This window comes from Gallinula chloropus (assembly GCF_964237585.1).
Source record: "Gallinula chloropus genome assembly, chromosome: 2".
NCBI classification, from domain to species: domain Eukaryota; kingdom Metazoa; phylum Chordata; class Aves; order Gruiformes; family Rallidae; genus Gallinula; species Gallinula chloropus.
In genome coordinates this window covers 145,447,182-145,462,305 of record NC_140086.1, presented here as the reverse complement: position 1 = coordinate 145,462,305, position 15,124 = coordinate 145,447,182, and the positions used below count along the sequence as shown (strand labels likewise).

Below are 15,124 nucleotides of genomic sequence, written 5' to 3'. Positions count from 1 at the left end.
GGACTGTTTTAGCATACTGCAAATCTGCCAAGACCAAGCTCAAAGCTCAAAACACATGATCTTGTTCCTTTAAGTATGATTTATCATAAGGCTTATAAATGAGTCTATTTCACTTATTAAGTCCAAGAACAAGAACTACTTTCTTTTCCCCTTCTGAAAAAATGATGGAAATTCCTAGGAGAGAAAGCTGTTAACAGCTATCTGGACAGCAAATGTGAAGGCAAAAATATAAAGCATAGAAGATCTCCGAAAAAACTTGCAGTAGTTACTTGATAAGTGTGCAAACCAGGCATTCAGACTTCAAGTGCAAATCTTTTGACAGATAAAAGAGCAAGAAAAGGCACAACTGCTTCCAGGGCATAGATGGGTGTAGATATGAATGAAAGGTAGGGGATGAAAATGTGTGTTGTGCACAAATTAATCTTTAAATATATCTCTTCATAGTCATTACCTATTTCTTATCTACTTAGCCTTTTACCAGGTCTCTGTACTATCTAATCAACCTTCTTAGTTATATGCTGTGGTGATTAAAACCATGATTGTTCCTTTTGTTTGCAATACCCATCATCTTCTCAGAAAACATTTTGCAACACTTGGTCAGCCAATACACTGCTCCAGACTCATGCCCAATGCCATCAGCTTGTTATAACGTAGAGTGAGCTACGTCTGGTGCTTTGGGATTTCTTTAGGCCATTGTTCATATTCTGCATCTTCTGATAATGAAGAAAAATTATCTATGATCACAATATGTGATACCCATCTGCTCTGTAAAGAAGGAGAAGACTCAGGGTTGGTATTATTGACTTAAACTTCCTCAGATGTGGGTTATTTACTAGGTTTTGCTAAACATGTGGCTGTCCATGTTGCAAACGATCCTTTCATATTTAAAGCTACAACAAGGCAAAGTCATGTCCAGAGACAGTCTCTGTGACATTTTCTTTCAGTGTCCAGTAGCCAAGTTGTGTCTTGCCTTGCACAGCATGGTGAATGCACACTGACCTGCTCCTGCTTCCCCAGCCCCTAGCCCATGTAAATTCCCATGTTAATTCATATCCTCTGTCACTGCCTGCCACGGATGTCTGTGCTTTGCCTGACTGCATAGTGCTGGAGAGCAAGCTACGATGAACTGAAAGCAGTGATCAAAGTCACTCTTCTCTCCTTCAAGATTGGGGAAAGTCAATGAGATTCTCCTTATGTTTGTGTGGGCATGGGAAAAGAACACTCACAGATGAGAAATGGAATAAAGCTAGCAAGGGCAGGAGAGTTACGAAAAAATACGGATTCAGAAAAGCAAAGATCATATAAGGAAACATGAAAAATCAAGAAACCTGAAGCTGGATTTTTGAACATGGCTTATACACTAACCCTTCTTAGGGGCCTTAGGAAAGCCCTTCATCCTCACTTCTACAGCTTTGCTGTCTCTAAGAATCAGACAGCACTAAAATAAAAATATCACACATGCAGTCTTAACTTGCTGTCTTTTACATATATAATCTTCAGTTAACTATATTATTTCTTAAGAGAGCAGACTCACTGGATGCATGTGATAGAGCAATTCCAGAGATAAATCAAGGTTGGCTAATGAAGAAAGCTCTGTAATTTGTTGCAAATGACATTCAGATGTCTTGTGAATGAAATAAAAGACTGCAGGGAGAAAAAGCAATCCTGTGCACGTGCACAACTGAATTCTAACTTTGTCTTACCTCAACGTCTTGTACAAATGAAAAAAGTCCCCACTCAAGCTAAGCTTTGCAGAGATGATCAGAGAGAACATTTCTCTTGCTATGTGAGTCCCAATCTAGGCATTTTTCTGCAATTTCCAGCAGAACTAAGCATGCAGGGCTGTATTTGTAGCCAGTGAGACCATATAACGTGTTATATATAGATTTGACTAAGCTCTGTAACTGAGCCAAAGGCATTGCAAAATGAGCACCCAGATTAAATGGACCATACAACCCTAATCTCATTGTGCCTCAGCTCTGGCTGTGTAAAATGGGGATAATGTCACCCTGTCACTGCAAGATGACAGTGGAAATAAATTTACTCGTATTTGTGAACAGTTTAAGTTCTAAACTGTGAGTTTCCTTCCTGCCATGGTTGGGAAAGGAAAATGAGTTATTTCAAGCTGTTCAGGCTGGTTCTCAGCTCTACTACCCTGCCATAAATGCCTTTCTCCTGTTCTCCCTCAGGCCAGCCTCTTGCTAGAGATGGCTGTGGGACAGAGCTGCTGAAAGGAGCTCCCTGGAGCCAGGATACCCATCCCCATGCTCATTTGCACTCTGCTGCCCAAAAGCTCCCTGTGAACAGAAGACACCCCTAAAGGATTAAAGCCCGTTTTCATGACTCTGTATGATGTTTTATGTCTGACCACACTCATTTGTTTAAAAAGCACCGTCATAAGCCAAGAAGAGAAAAGGGCTCACTAGAGATTGTGACATGTTCTGCATCCTTTCCTTACAGAGATAAGGGAGAGCCCATTACAGCTGAGACTTGACTAAATTAATTCGGTATTCTGAACTTTGCACTGCTGGCAGAAACAGTACCATTCCAACAGTTACTCCACTTTCTCCTCAGGTTTTGGACACAAATGACTGATTGCAACTCTACTTACATCCATAACACAGCCTCAACAACTCATCTACTTCTCCACCACACTTCATTTCATCAGACTAAAGTCTACAGTTTAAGTCCCCTTTACTGAAATGGTGAGGTATGGATCTGGAAGCATGGCTCTTCCATCCATTCATTCACTCAGGGTGCTGGCTGGAGCTGAGCATGGGCCATTTTAAAGTGGGGAAGAAAACGTGTCCTGGATTGCTCCTGTGCTGTCAGCCAGACCAGTTTCTTTCTGCCTCACTGCTTCCAATCTCCCACCTGAAGAGTTGCACCATGGCATAGGATATTTTCCCTTCAACTGAAAGGATTTTAATATATTTCAATGAACTGTGATTAAACGTATAAAAGTCTTTAGGCTTGCAAATTATAAATTACTAGAGGTTTATCCGACTCTCTCACCATATCTCAGCATCATTATAATTAGCTAGGCACAGCAATAGAGTGACCTATGTGTGTAGTAAGACTTAAAGGTGCCAAATCCTGACTTTTTTTTCTACCAGAATTTCCATGGCCTGTGGCTCTGCAAGGCTGAAAGAAAAGCAGGGGTCTATGGGCTGGTGGGGGACACAGCACACTTCTTCTGTCCCCCAGCCACAGACTGCCTTGTAGGTCCACTCAAAGTGATGCAAAGGACACATTACCCATGGTCTGTGGGCCTGGTGACTTGACAGTGACCTAGAAATGGGTTTTGATGGCAGTGGAGACATATCTACTGACTTGAGTGTGAGCAACAGGCCTAGGAGGCTCAGTGCACAAAACACATGCCAGCTCCCAGGTCTACAGCCTCCAGGAACTCCCTTCACTTCTGCACTTCTCTTAGCCCTTATACTCATGCATTCTATTCCTTCCTCTACACAGAGGTACTGTCCTGCCTCATTCTTTCCACAGCTCCCTGCTGTTCTTAAAGCATCTCATCACCCTTCTGTGTCCATGTACCCCTCCATCCTCTTCACTTGTGTGTGGATGAAAGGGGAGAACAGAATCAGAGAGATCTAGCACCAGCAGCTGAAAGCAAGCTGTGTGAGACCTCTTACACCATAAAGAGAATTCAAGCAAATGCCAATGGCATCCCAAGTACTCAAAGGGCTGCAAAGACTTGGAGCAGTACAAGTGGATTCAGAAAAGGGTGCTGCAAAGACAAGATCAAGTCAGAGCATCTTCAAACCTCTCCCAAATCCACCTCCTCCCTGAGGTGGCTTGCAGAAGAATCTGAATATGCTATTTACCAATATATGAACATGTGGTTAAGGTAACCCAAATATGGGTTCCTTAGCAGAAATACTTTGTAGAAATGGTGCCTACATGAAGGCTGTGGGATTTCACTTGTGATGCAGCAGATACCTAGTAAAAGCAATGTTACTGTAGTAGCTAATCCAACCTAAACTGCTCAACCCGTTCCAGCTGTTTTTGAGAAGGGAAGATAGGAAAATGTATAAAAAACATATAAATCCAAAAACAAACAAAAAACCCTGTGTGGTTTTTTTTTTAAAGCTCCATTCTCCATCATCCTTGAGCATGTTTTATTTTAAATTAAATTTGAATAATAATAAATGTGAGATGAGTGAATTGTGCCGCTTGATTTAGTCTCTTTTCACAGAAAAGCCATTCTGTACCACTCATCACCTTTGTTGGTATTCCCCATATCTATTCCAGATTTACCATATCCTAGAGACGAGGGAATAAACCACACATAGTGCTGGTGATACGATCTGGGAAGGAGGTGTACATGGTGGCAGGAGAAATGGGTTACAAGCAGGTTAAGGGACAGAACTGAAAGCACCTTCATGAAACAGAATGCTTCTCCTATTTCGGCTGCAAATGTTTTTTACAGCCCTGTTACCACTTAAGAGTAAGCTTTTCACAGGCAATCACTATTTTTACATGGTACATTGTCCGAGTATCTAATGTGAGAATTGAAGCCAGATCCTCACCAGCACTCAATTCTAGCAAGCACCTCCTGGTTGTACTTTCCACACAGAGGGGCTATAAGCAGTGCTCTGAAAAACAAGTCCCTAGAAGTCTCAAGACAGACACTCCAAATGGATAGCTACTGTTGGCCATTTTGGCTTTAATCTTTGTACATCAATGCTAAATAAAGCAGGGCTTAAAACCGCCCATTTGGAAATGCACAGTTCTTTATTCTTTGCTTGCTCTGCACAACACCCCCTTGAGTATGGCATAGGGCCACATCAAATGGGGATAACAAAAAGAAATAATAATAACTCATTTGCTGAATGCAGCAGAAGGCCTGTAGAAAATTTAATCAAGGGTGTCATAAGGCTGTATTACAATGCCCTAGCTCAAAACTGTACAGGCAGACTTAATGCCCAATCTGTCAGAGCCTGTCCTGGCAACTCACACTCTCTTTAGATGGAAAGATATAGGCTAAGTAGCAAAAATTGAACAGTGGGAGGGAGTTCTTTTGGGAACAGCCCAGAATTCTTATTTTGTTCCTTTTCCTGGCTGAGGGCATGTAGTAATTATGATGCAGCCTCATGTTTGAAATCTTCCTGATGCCCAGGGCCTGATGCATGACCCACGGATCAGGGGGCTATGGCAGCAGCTCAGGTCAGCTGCGTGGAGCAGCACAGCTCCTGCCAGCCGGCAATCAGCCAGGCACCGAGGGAAAATACCTCCCTGTGCTTAGCCAATACCTGCCATTCACTTCTGGTTTAACTATAACATTGAAAAACACACACAATGCATGGGGGGATTTTTAAAAACTACACTTCAAATCTTATCCATGCTGGGTGAAACCCTGGCCCTGCTGAAGTCAGATCCTGCCAAGATCTCACCTCTGCTTTTTATTTGTGCTTGTTTATGTGTGTTTGCATCTCTGCCTGCCCTTCTCTCCTGCCTGGGGTTTTGTTCATTAAACTGACTATTTTGATAGGGGTTTTTTCCCCAGTTTCTGGGAAGTTCTTTTAAATCCTGTGCTGTTTCACTCAAAGCATTCTTCCCTCAGGAAAGAATAATAGTTTGGCTTTTGACACTGCAAGCACTTAGGTACCAAAAGTTCACTGGTTTGTTTTTTTTTCCCCCAACTTGGCACCTGGCTGTGACAGGTAGAGGTAGAGAATATACTCAGGCCATAGGAAAAAGGCTTTGGGGCTGAGCATTTTGAAGGCCTCGGGTGCTTCTCTAAAATGTTGGACTGTCAACCATGCCACGATTTGTCAATGAGATGGATGCCTCAACCTTGGCAGTGATGCAGAACTGAACACAAAGGAAATAAAAGAATCCAGACAAGTGACAACCCACAAGTACCCAACCTCAAGGAAAATGCATACTAACTTACATTACACTATGTAGATTAAATAAGATTTACTGAATGCTGATTTTTCTTATCAGCATATCACAGAGTACAGAGGTGATGGCAGAAATGACAACCTTTGTGTCTAAGTCCTTACTTCTCTTGCAGACAGCATCCTCTTAAACTTAATGGAAATGTAAATATAAAACATTCACTGCAATAAAAGCCTCTGGGGACAGAGCCTATGTACCATGACTAGTATGGAAAATGCTTCATAAGGCCTAACTTCAATAATCTCTGGTAGCACAAAGGTTTCATCCCATTATGATTTTCTAACAGTGCCTTGTTAATTCTCACTTCACTCATCTGCAACCTTGAAAATTCCCGCTCTACATTTCAGTAAAGCGTTGACAGGTGAGTGAAAGAAGGAGAAGGAGGTATCCCAGCAAGGGCTACAGGTGATGAACAATATTCCAAAGCACTCACTAGTTTTATAAAAAGTACTGTGCCCGACTAAATTAAATAACAAGCCTTTAATAAATTATCACCCAGCATCTTTATTTTAGCATTTAAAATAAAATATTGTAATCTATCAATTAATTTATGACATAGAATATTTTGCAAGGCTGTTCCCCATCAATTATAGGAATAAAACGGGTTCTGCATTATGGGTATTTTCTCCTGACATCTCTGAGATGAAGCATCTAATTTTGGAACTAGAGCCTACTTTCTCTAAACTTAGCAGACTGCTATTAACAATAAAAATCTTGTGGAGCATATGAACACACACATAAAAATATATATAGACCACATAAAAATAGATATAGACACACACACGCTAGTACTGACTTGTAGACATACATCTCCAGGTACCAGAAATGCAGCTCCCATAGTTTGCTAAAGACTGGCACAAGTGGAACTCTGCTTATAAGGTACTTTATGTAAGAAGGCAAAATTATAGAAACTTAAGAAATTCTACCCAATTTTTTTCAGACTCAAGAGATGGCTCTGACTGTACCGTCCTTGAGAGTATTTTGAAAAAAACATTAAAAACCCCTCTAAATGTAAACATACCCTAAAAAATGATCCTGGATTTTTTCAACACTGGGCTGACAGCAACCAAGGAACTATTGATGATAACTGGATATTAAGAGCTGAGTTGTTAATCACTTCACTACCACAGATATAAAATCCAGAGAATAAAAGCATTTGTTTGCCATTTTCAACAACCACCACGCCCAAAGTTTTATTAAAGCTACACTGTATTGCTGGCTGTGAAATGCAGTAAAATTTTGATGTGAAAAGGATTAGTGCAGATGACATCATCAAGTGTTCCACATTTAATTCTCTTATTATTAATTTTACATCATCTCTGGCAACAGAACTACTCCATTACTGCAATGTGGCTGTATTTTATCAGTACAACCCTTCGAAAGGGCTCAAATTGAGACAGATTTCAAAATGTACTCCTTTACACTCCTCTCCGTGTGGTTTACCAGCGAGCAAGCACACTGACACCTGGGGTATCAGTGTCCCTGACTGCCTGCACAGGGGCAGCTTAGAGCTACAGAAAGTCCTTGGCAAAGCTGGCAGCAGGGGTTTGCCCCTTACAACTGCTGTGCATGAACATGCACTGGTTTTCTATACATCAACTCTCAGAGAAAACACTCCTCAGAGCCCCAGGCTGCTTCCATCCATCTCCTCTGCACTCTCACGTGGAGTAGCCACCAGTACCTCTCTCTGATCCTCAGTGCTGGGGCTCTGTCAGTGGGATGTCCATGGGGGAAGCAGGGAAAGGGCAGAAAGGAAGGAATTTGTTTCAGATTTCAAAACACTCATGTATTTAAGATAGAAGATGGCACATCTTGGCTGTACTAGAAAAAACAGCCCCGGGTGCAGAAGCACTGAAGTTGTCCAACTACCTAGATGAAGCATATTATAGTGTATAACTGAATCCTGGCATGGGGAATCCACTGTTTATAATAAAATAAAAAATGTGTCACTTTTCTTCTCGCTGTAAGTTCTGCAAGGTGTCATTTTTTAGCTCCTGCCTATCCTATGCACTGACAGCACATCTAACAAATACGTTAAACTGGGACGTTTGGTATCTATTCCCTGTTCCCACTAGCTTGATACTAATCTCTGTACAGTTATGAACGAGTGGTCTTGCACGTTCCTTCCCTCCACATGCACAAGTGCTCTGACTGGTTTCTCACTTTAATAGAGCAGAAGAGCAAGGTACCTTCTGCCTTCAAAGACAAAATTTCTTGAGCACCCATCACTTCATTACTACAATCCAAGTTACAAACCTTTGAAAGTCATAAAAGTCTCAGTGTATTTTAAATGTTTTACTTCTCAACCCATTTAAAAAACATATATGCTAATATTTCATTCCTCTAGAAGCTTTTCTTGTGATGTTATGCAGTCTGAAAAAACTGTACGATATTCTAAAAGAAGAAAATGAAAAGCCAACCAAGCTTTATTTTAGGAATTAAAATATAAGCTAGAAAATGAACATACCAACGGCCATCATGTAATCCCAGCGGTCTATGAGGCACATATTGAAGATCAGGTGGTCAGATGTTTGCCCTTGGCCAATAAGTGGAATGTTTCTCTCCAAATTTTGGGTTATTGCAGAAGTCCAGCCAACAAGAAACCAAAAGACTATCAGGAGAATAACAGCCAGCATCCTCATCACTCGCCCACCTGTCATGTATGGAATACGCTGAGCAGTTCGGGACAGGAACACCTTCAAAACCCTGAAACATCCAGACAGTGCAGAATTAAAAAGAGCACTAGCTGAGTCATAGGAATTGGACTTTTACTTCACTATCAGATTATTGAAAAAATTTATCAACATTCTTTCCCCTGACAGTATGTACAAGAGGGCAATTTGAAACATTATTACTTTCATATTCATTGTATTTAAATAGAACTGACTGCTGCCCAGAGAGTGCTATACAGCCATAACAGAAAATATTAGCTATGTTTTTGTTAGACACACACGTTCACATGCTGTGTTGTCAAGCTGTTTGTACCTTCCAGCTCCCCATGGAAGACTTCTGTCTTTGGAAAAGGGAAGGTCATTTCCATAAAATAGCAACCACGTGTGTGTGAGATTTCATTCGGTTTGGATGTTGTCTGTCTGCTCATTCCCCAACCACACTATTTCCAGAGAAAATAATTAGCACTTCTTGGATACTTTTCCCACTCAGATGCTTCTGAGACAATACTATACTCCTCATAGAAATAAATGTGGAAGGCGCCATACTAATTGTTTTCTGACTTGTTTAGAGGCAACTACATGCTTTTTGAGCTTGGCCAGAACCATCATGAGAAAAGTCAAATCAGAAGTAAGGCACATGTGACAGCTGTTGAACACGTAGCACTCACTTTAAAAATACTTGCACTTTCTATTAGGATAGGTTTCCTCCCACCAAGAAGTGTTCAAGGAACTACCACCTGCATTTAGCACTTGCTAAAGCAGAAAAAGGTCCCACTGAGAGCAACCAACATCTGAGGAAATTGCCTTGGGAAAAGGGAGTAGTTTGACTCTACACAGTGCATGGAATATCTCTGCGTTGCCTGCAGCACACGATCTGCCAAAAGCATCTAACCTTCTCTTAGTGTTTGCCTATGAGAAGGGGGGCCTGCAGGAGCTGCTGCTGCCATCGCAGGGCTCCTGCCTTGCCCCTGCCAAGTTACTAAGGCTGTCACCAAAATTTTCATGTAGCCAAAGCTTTAAAAGCAAATGAACTGAAGTTTAAAGGCACTTTTGGAGATTGTGGTGAAGAGCCTTCCAGTGTGAAAAGGTGAGCTGTTTCAGGGATTTTGTTCCCAAAACCACTGTGCTTCCTGATTCCTGATCATGTCCAGTGAATACTCCGGACATCCATGAAGGGACAAATTATCACTGAGGTTTAGGAAACGTGATTTTTTTTCAGGAATTTGAGCTTTTGCATGCCCTTGTCAGCTCTCAAGTCTTTTCAGCGTACCAAGCACCAAGCCACCTCCCAAGCCGTTCCACAGCCCGACCTGCCTTTTCAGCAAAAAACCAAAAGTCACACTCCCCAGATTAATATTTATATCTATATTTGTCTAAGAGAAGGCACAAGCAACTGGCATTGCCTCCCAAGCAAATAACAGAGCAGTGTCTTTTAGGGCAGAAGCACAAAAGCTTTTGCACATCCATAAAAATGAATCATCGTTTGCCTACAAACAGCCTTCACAGTGTGCATTAGGTGAAGGCAGAGATCTGAATATGTTCAACATTATTCAGCTGTTTCCCTCCCAACAGTTACTCCGCAGGGAGTCACAGTTTTTGATCTTTCCATGTTTGATAGATGTTCTGCTCTCCCTTTACAGATGCTAAGTGTTTTATGTTGGAAGCAGCTTCCCAAAGACTCCGGGCAGGATAGACAGACAACTCCACAGCGGCGAGACAGGCGACTCCCTCCGCACTGCTCAGTCACACCACTACTGATCCAGGGCAGCACCCTAAGTCCTCGATTTTAGAACACAAAAACCAGTAAGTGAAGGCTTTTCCCCTTCCCCTTGTGAGTGCTGATTAGTATTTAGCTACTCTGAGGGAAAAGAAAAGCTACTCAGTTTGTAATGAACTGGAAAACACCATCTTATCATGGCTTAGATTTGAGACAAATCTCATTGCACACGAGCTTTAAGAACTGGAGAAATCATACAAACCAGATGAGAACTACTAGAAACTTCTTTGTATTTTGGCTGTCCAAAGTCAATTCCTGGTGACTGTACTGAAAGCAAACATGTGAGCCTTTTCTGGACATAACAAGGCAGGACCCACTACACCTTTTTCTGGTAGTAGCTCATTAACGGCTGACTGTGAGACAGCTTTCCAAGGGAGAGGAATAGGTTGCTATTACATTATTGATCGAAACACAGTGAAACAAATAAGATTTTGCAGTACAAAGTGGATCAAACCAAGTTTCTTTTTTTCTCATCTTTTTCATACAAATAAGTGTCTACCACCACAACTTCTACCTTGAACTTGCAGCCCTAAATATAACCTGAACTTTATACTTTTTTTTTTTTTAAGAAAGAAACCTCTCTGAGGAACTGTAGATTTAGGTTAGATGTGTGGTGTTGAAAATCTCCTTTCCAGAGGTTGTGGCCTAAAAGACCTCAACCAGAACATGACCTGTAATTCCCTCATCTTCCCGTGGCAACAGGAATCCAAATGCATATTGGTCATCACCCCAATGCTGGCAGACATGCTCCATCTTCTCTCATCTCCTGTGTATTACTGAATATATGTCAAAGCAGAGTGCCTGGGAGTCCCCCCTCCCAAGAGGATGCCTACTCAGCAGGATGGAGCAGCATTCTCCTTCCTGTACCTCTGACTCATGTGCTATCAAAGTTCACCAGGAAAAAAAAGTGAAACTGCTGCAATCTGAGTCCAGATCACATCAGCAAACGCTTATTGTCTGAAGACTGGTACCCTCAGTCAGAAAAATTGTGGAGTTCTTGGTTCAAATGCCTCCTTTGACTCCAGGGTAGATAACAGTCCTCTCTTTTTTGCACTGTATATCTATATACATATTGGGTTGGAACAGCTTTTGAGAAAATGAGGCAGATTTCTTTCAGGGAGGTAAGAAGTACAGTCGGTGGGCTACAACTGTACTAGGAAATTAAATATGGTCAGGGTTGCCCCTGGCATTGATGCCAACTGGCAGGGAACAGCCAGCCACTGTAACTGCTACCCTCCAAGACCAGGTGCCCACATGCAAACTACCTGCTGCAATGGCCTGAGCCAACACCCGAACCATGCTGGGATGCCCCTTGGGAGCACTCAGGTTAGCATGGGGCAACAGCAGGCCAGGGACCACTGGAACAATTCAGCAGGACAGCTGATGGAGTTCCAGTGCCCAGGAATGTTCTCTGATGCTACTTAGTTGATGAATATAGATATTGTTCTGGATCTAAATCCCCAAACAAATTAATGTTTAATTATGAGCATCACGCAAGGCAATGCCAACTGGAAGGACTTCTGTCTTGCATAGCCCCAGAATTCTTGGTAGGGCCAGGCAGTACCCTGGCAGAAGCTTAGGGCACTGTTTGAGATGTATGGCCTCTGATCCTCTTCTCTGAGGCAAAAGAGGAAACTTATTATCTGCCTCAGCATCTTCTAGCCCTTCTCCCAGTTAAAACTGTTGAGCATATGCAATCCACTTTTATGTGCTGTGGCTGGCTAATCAATCCATCGTTTTCAGTGACATGCCATCAGCTCTGTTCACTAGCAGATCAGACAGAACACTGCAGTGTGCTCTACCTGCTTCTGGAAGACACTGCCACCTTCAAGCAAAGCTTTGACATACAGACAGCTACAGGCAGCACTAAAGGTGCTATGCAACAACCACCCATTTTACAGACTAAATAGAGGCACAGTTCTGCTCAATGAACTGCCCACAGACCACTGCAGGTAACTCCCAATTCTGCTGGCAGCATCACCAAGTCTGTGTATAATTCTGGGTATGTTTGAGGGTTGTTTGTTATTTTTGGGGATTTGTGAAGTTTTTTGGGTTGGTGGGGGGAAGGGGACTGGCTCCATATATATATATAAGCAGGGGGAGGGCTTGGTTGCCTACACTGAGATCAGTTGCAAACACTGAGAACTGAGAGCCAGGGGAAGTTCAGCAGCTAGGAAAGAAAATCAACACTGCAAGTAGATCTGAAGCAGAAGGACAGAACATGCTGGTTCAGAGGGTGGGCTGTGGTCACCAGCTTGGAAACAGCACATAAAGCACATGGCTACTGCTGCAGCAGTTACAGACTGGGATGTAAGGTGTAATCTTAGAAAATAAATAAAACCATACTAAATTTTCATGTCATATCAATACTCTGTGCTGTGAACGGAAAGCATGGTCCCCAAACTATCAGCTGACTGCCTAAGTGACAGGAACACCAGGTGAGGGATCCTGCTTTGACAGCAATGACCTGGCACGGTTTGTTTATTTTTTATTTCTAGCATCTGTCATTTTGTGGCTCTACTGAGTCATGCTGTCAAACTGTTCTGTTCCAGACTGGTGATTTTTATTGTGATATGAAAGCTACATCAGAAAGATAAGAGGTCAAGCTCTTATGAAGTATATTGCCCTCCTATGGTTCAGGGATTGTATCTCACCTGTTTTTTCTGAAGTAACAGTGAACATGCCACTAGTTACTGCATATTTGTAAACTGTTATGATTCTACTAAGAACAGTGTAAAGGTACCAGTGGCACATGTATGGCACCATGGCAACACACGAGAGAGCCTACACTTCACACCTGACACACAGGCACACACACATACACAATCACTGAGTGTGGGTTTTGATTCCAAAGTAGAAAAGATGACTGAAGAAAGAACATCAACACTTAAGCCCCCAAGACTTCACAAACCTATTTAGATGTACTCATACCACAAGTTACTGTCTCTCAGCTAGAAAGGACAAAACCCTACGGAGAGAGAGAAATGAACAGCTCTTTAAACCACATCCCAGCCAAAAGTCTCCACATTGGTCACAGTCTACCTCCTAAGTGATTTCTCAAGATCTCAGCATACAGCAGATGTAAAGTCCATCACTGAAGAATATACTCACTGAAACAGGGATGATCTTCTGCTTTATTGAGTCTGATCATCTTGAGCCTGCTTTTGAAAGTATAGTTTCCTTGATATCTTCCCTAGAATTTTAAAGTGATTTCTTGTTGTAGGAAACTAATGCAATACAAATTTATCAGATGTATGGCTAGAAAAGCAAGCTGTGAGGAGCTGTGAAGAGGAGTTAAAAATTTATTTTATCTTGGTGTCTGGTGAAAAATGCCATTAGTAAGCAAAGACACGTGGGTCACGACTCAATGCTAACCCTCTCCATACAGTAAGTTCCCAGATTAGCTTTAATAGCGCATCTATAAAGGTATTTCTAAAGTGCTTTGATGAATCAATGGATCAATGTACAGCAGATAAACTGTGCTGCTGTAATGTCCAAGAGTTTGAGCAGACTAAGGAAGGCGGGAGGGATATCACATGCTGTGTAAAGGAAGGTTTCAGGTATTGGGAGGCAACAGGAGTCCAACAGGTTTCCCACCGCAATAAGATCCACTCATTCCACATGACCAGCACTGGACTCTCAGCCTCATGCATATTTAATGTCATGGGAAGAGTCTAAAAATACAGCTTGCTTTGATGAACATGTATTGATTTTAAGTCGGTTTTGTCTGACAGTCTGTAGGCAAGCCTGGAATGAGCAAGCAAAATGATCTGGTATTTCTTTAAACGGAGCCTGGATGCTGACATTTTTCATGCTATACATATGCTTTATTTTCTCCTTTTGCCTGCAAGTCTAAATTCCCACCTGAGGAAAGTTCAATTTCCTGGTGGGCTAGAGATCAAAAAGCTTTCTTTGCAGCCAATTCCAAGGATAGCAGCTGGACTCTTCTGACAGATGAGCTGAGGTTTGCTTTTCCCCAGTGCCTCCTTGCTCCCCGGCTCACTGCCCTGCTGCCTGTATCCGTTCCAGCTGCCTGCCAGCTTCCATCGCAGGAGACACTGAAACTGCATGTGTGTGATGCTTTTTGAAGTGCTTTTGTTCTTACCACCATATCATCCAAGTAGGTTTCATCAGAAATGGATGCTCCTCAACTGGATAGGCCCATCCTGGGTGTGTACTGATGGATGTACCCCGCACTGGGGAGCTGAGAGGTTAGAAAGCTCAACAAGGGGACTTGCCACATCACGTAACTAGGTTTCAGTGATGCAGACCAAGTCTCCTTATTGATGGAATCCTCATCTGCTTTGTGCTAATTATCTCTTGTAATAAACCACTTACTGCACTAATACCCCTACGAATCCTGCTGAGATTAGCAGAACTACACAGTGTTAGTGAAACATCTGACCCTCCGCTGTCAAACTCTGACCAGGCAGAGCTTTACAGAACACACTGTGACTATGCAAACTGTTAAACAAAAAGCCCATCAATCTGCCCTAGACAATTAGCAATGACATGCCTCCTGTTTGCCAACTATTCATATTTAAGGCTATTCACACAGTGGCTTCAGCAGCACCTAAACCAGGAGCTCATGACCACAGAATCCCATGTGAGACTCCTAAAATTCTGAAAAGCCCCAGGTGCTGGGATAGGCACAAACCCATCTCTTTCTGAGTATGGTACCAAATGGTTAACATAGCCATTTCAATAATTTCCTCCTGATAGATATGTTTAAATAACTACATCCCTCAGTCAA

General features: G+C 42.2%; 1 protein-coding gene across 1 annotated transcript in view; it reads right to left on the bottom strand.

Moving 5' to 3' along the window:
* The window catches only part of GPR158 (G protein-coupled receptor 158), a gene marked incomplete at both ends in the record, with an annotated part of 204,233 nt that overhangs the window by 16,831 nt on the left and 172,278 nt on the right, over nucleotides 1–15,124 (bottom strand). The window contains one exon of the mRNA XM_084280298.1: nucleotides 8,390–8,628. Coding sequence (XP_084136424.1) covers nucleotides 8,390–8,628 — 239 coding nt within the window. The remainder of the gene's footprint in view (nucleotides 1–8,389; nucleotides 8,629–15,124) is intronic.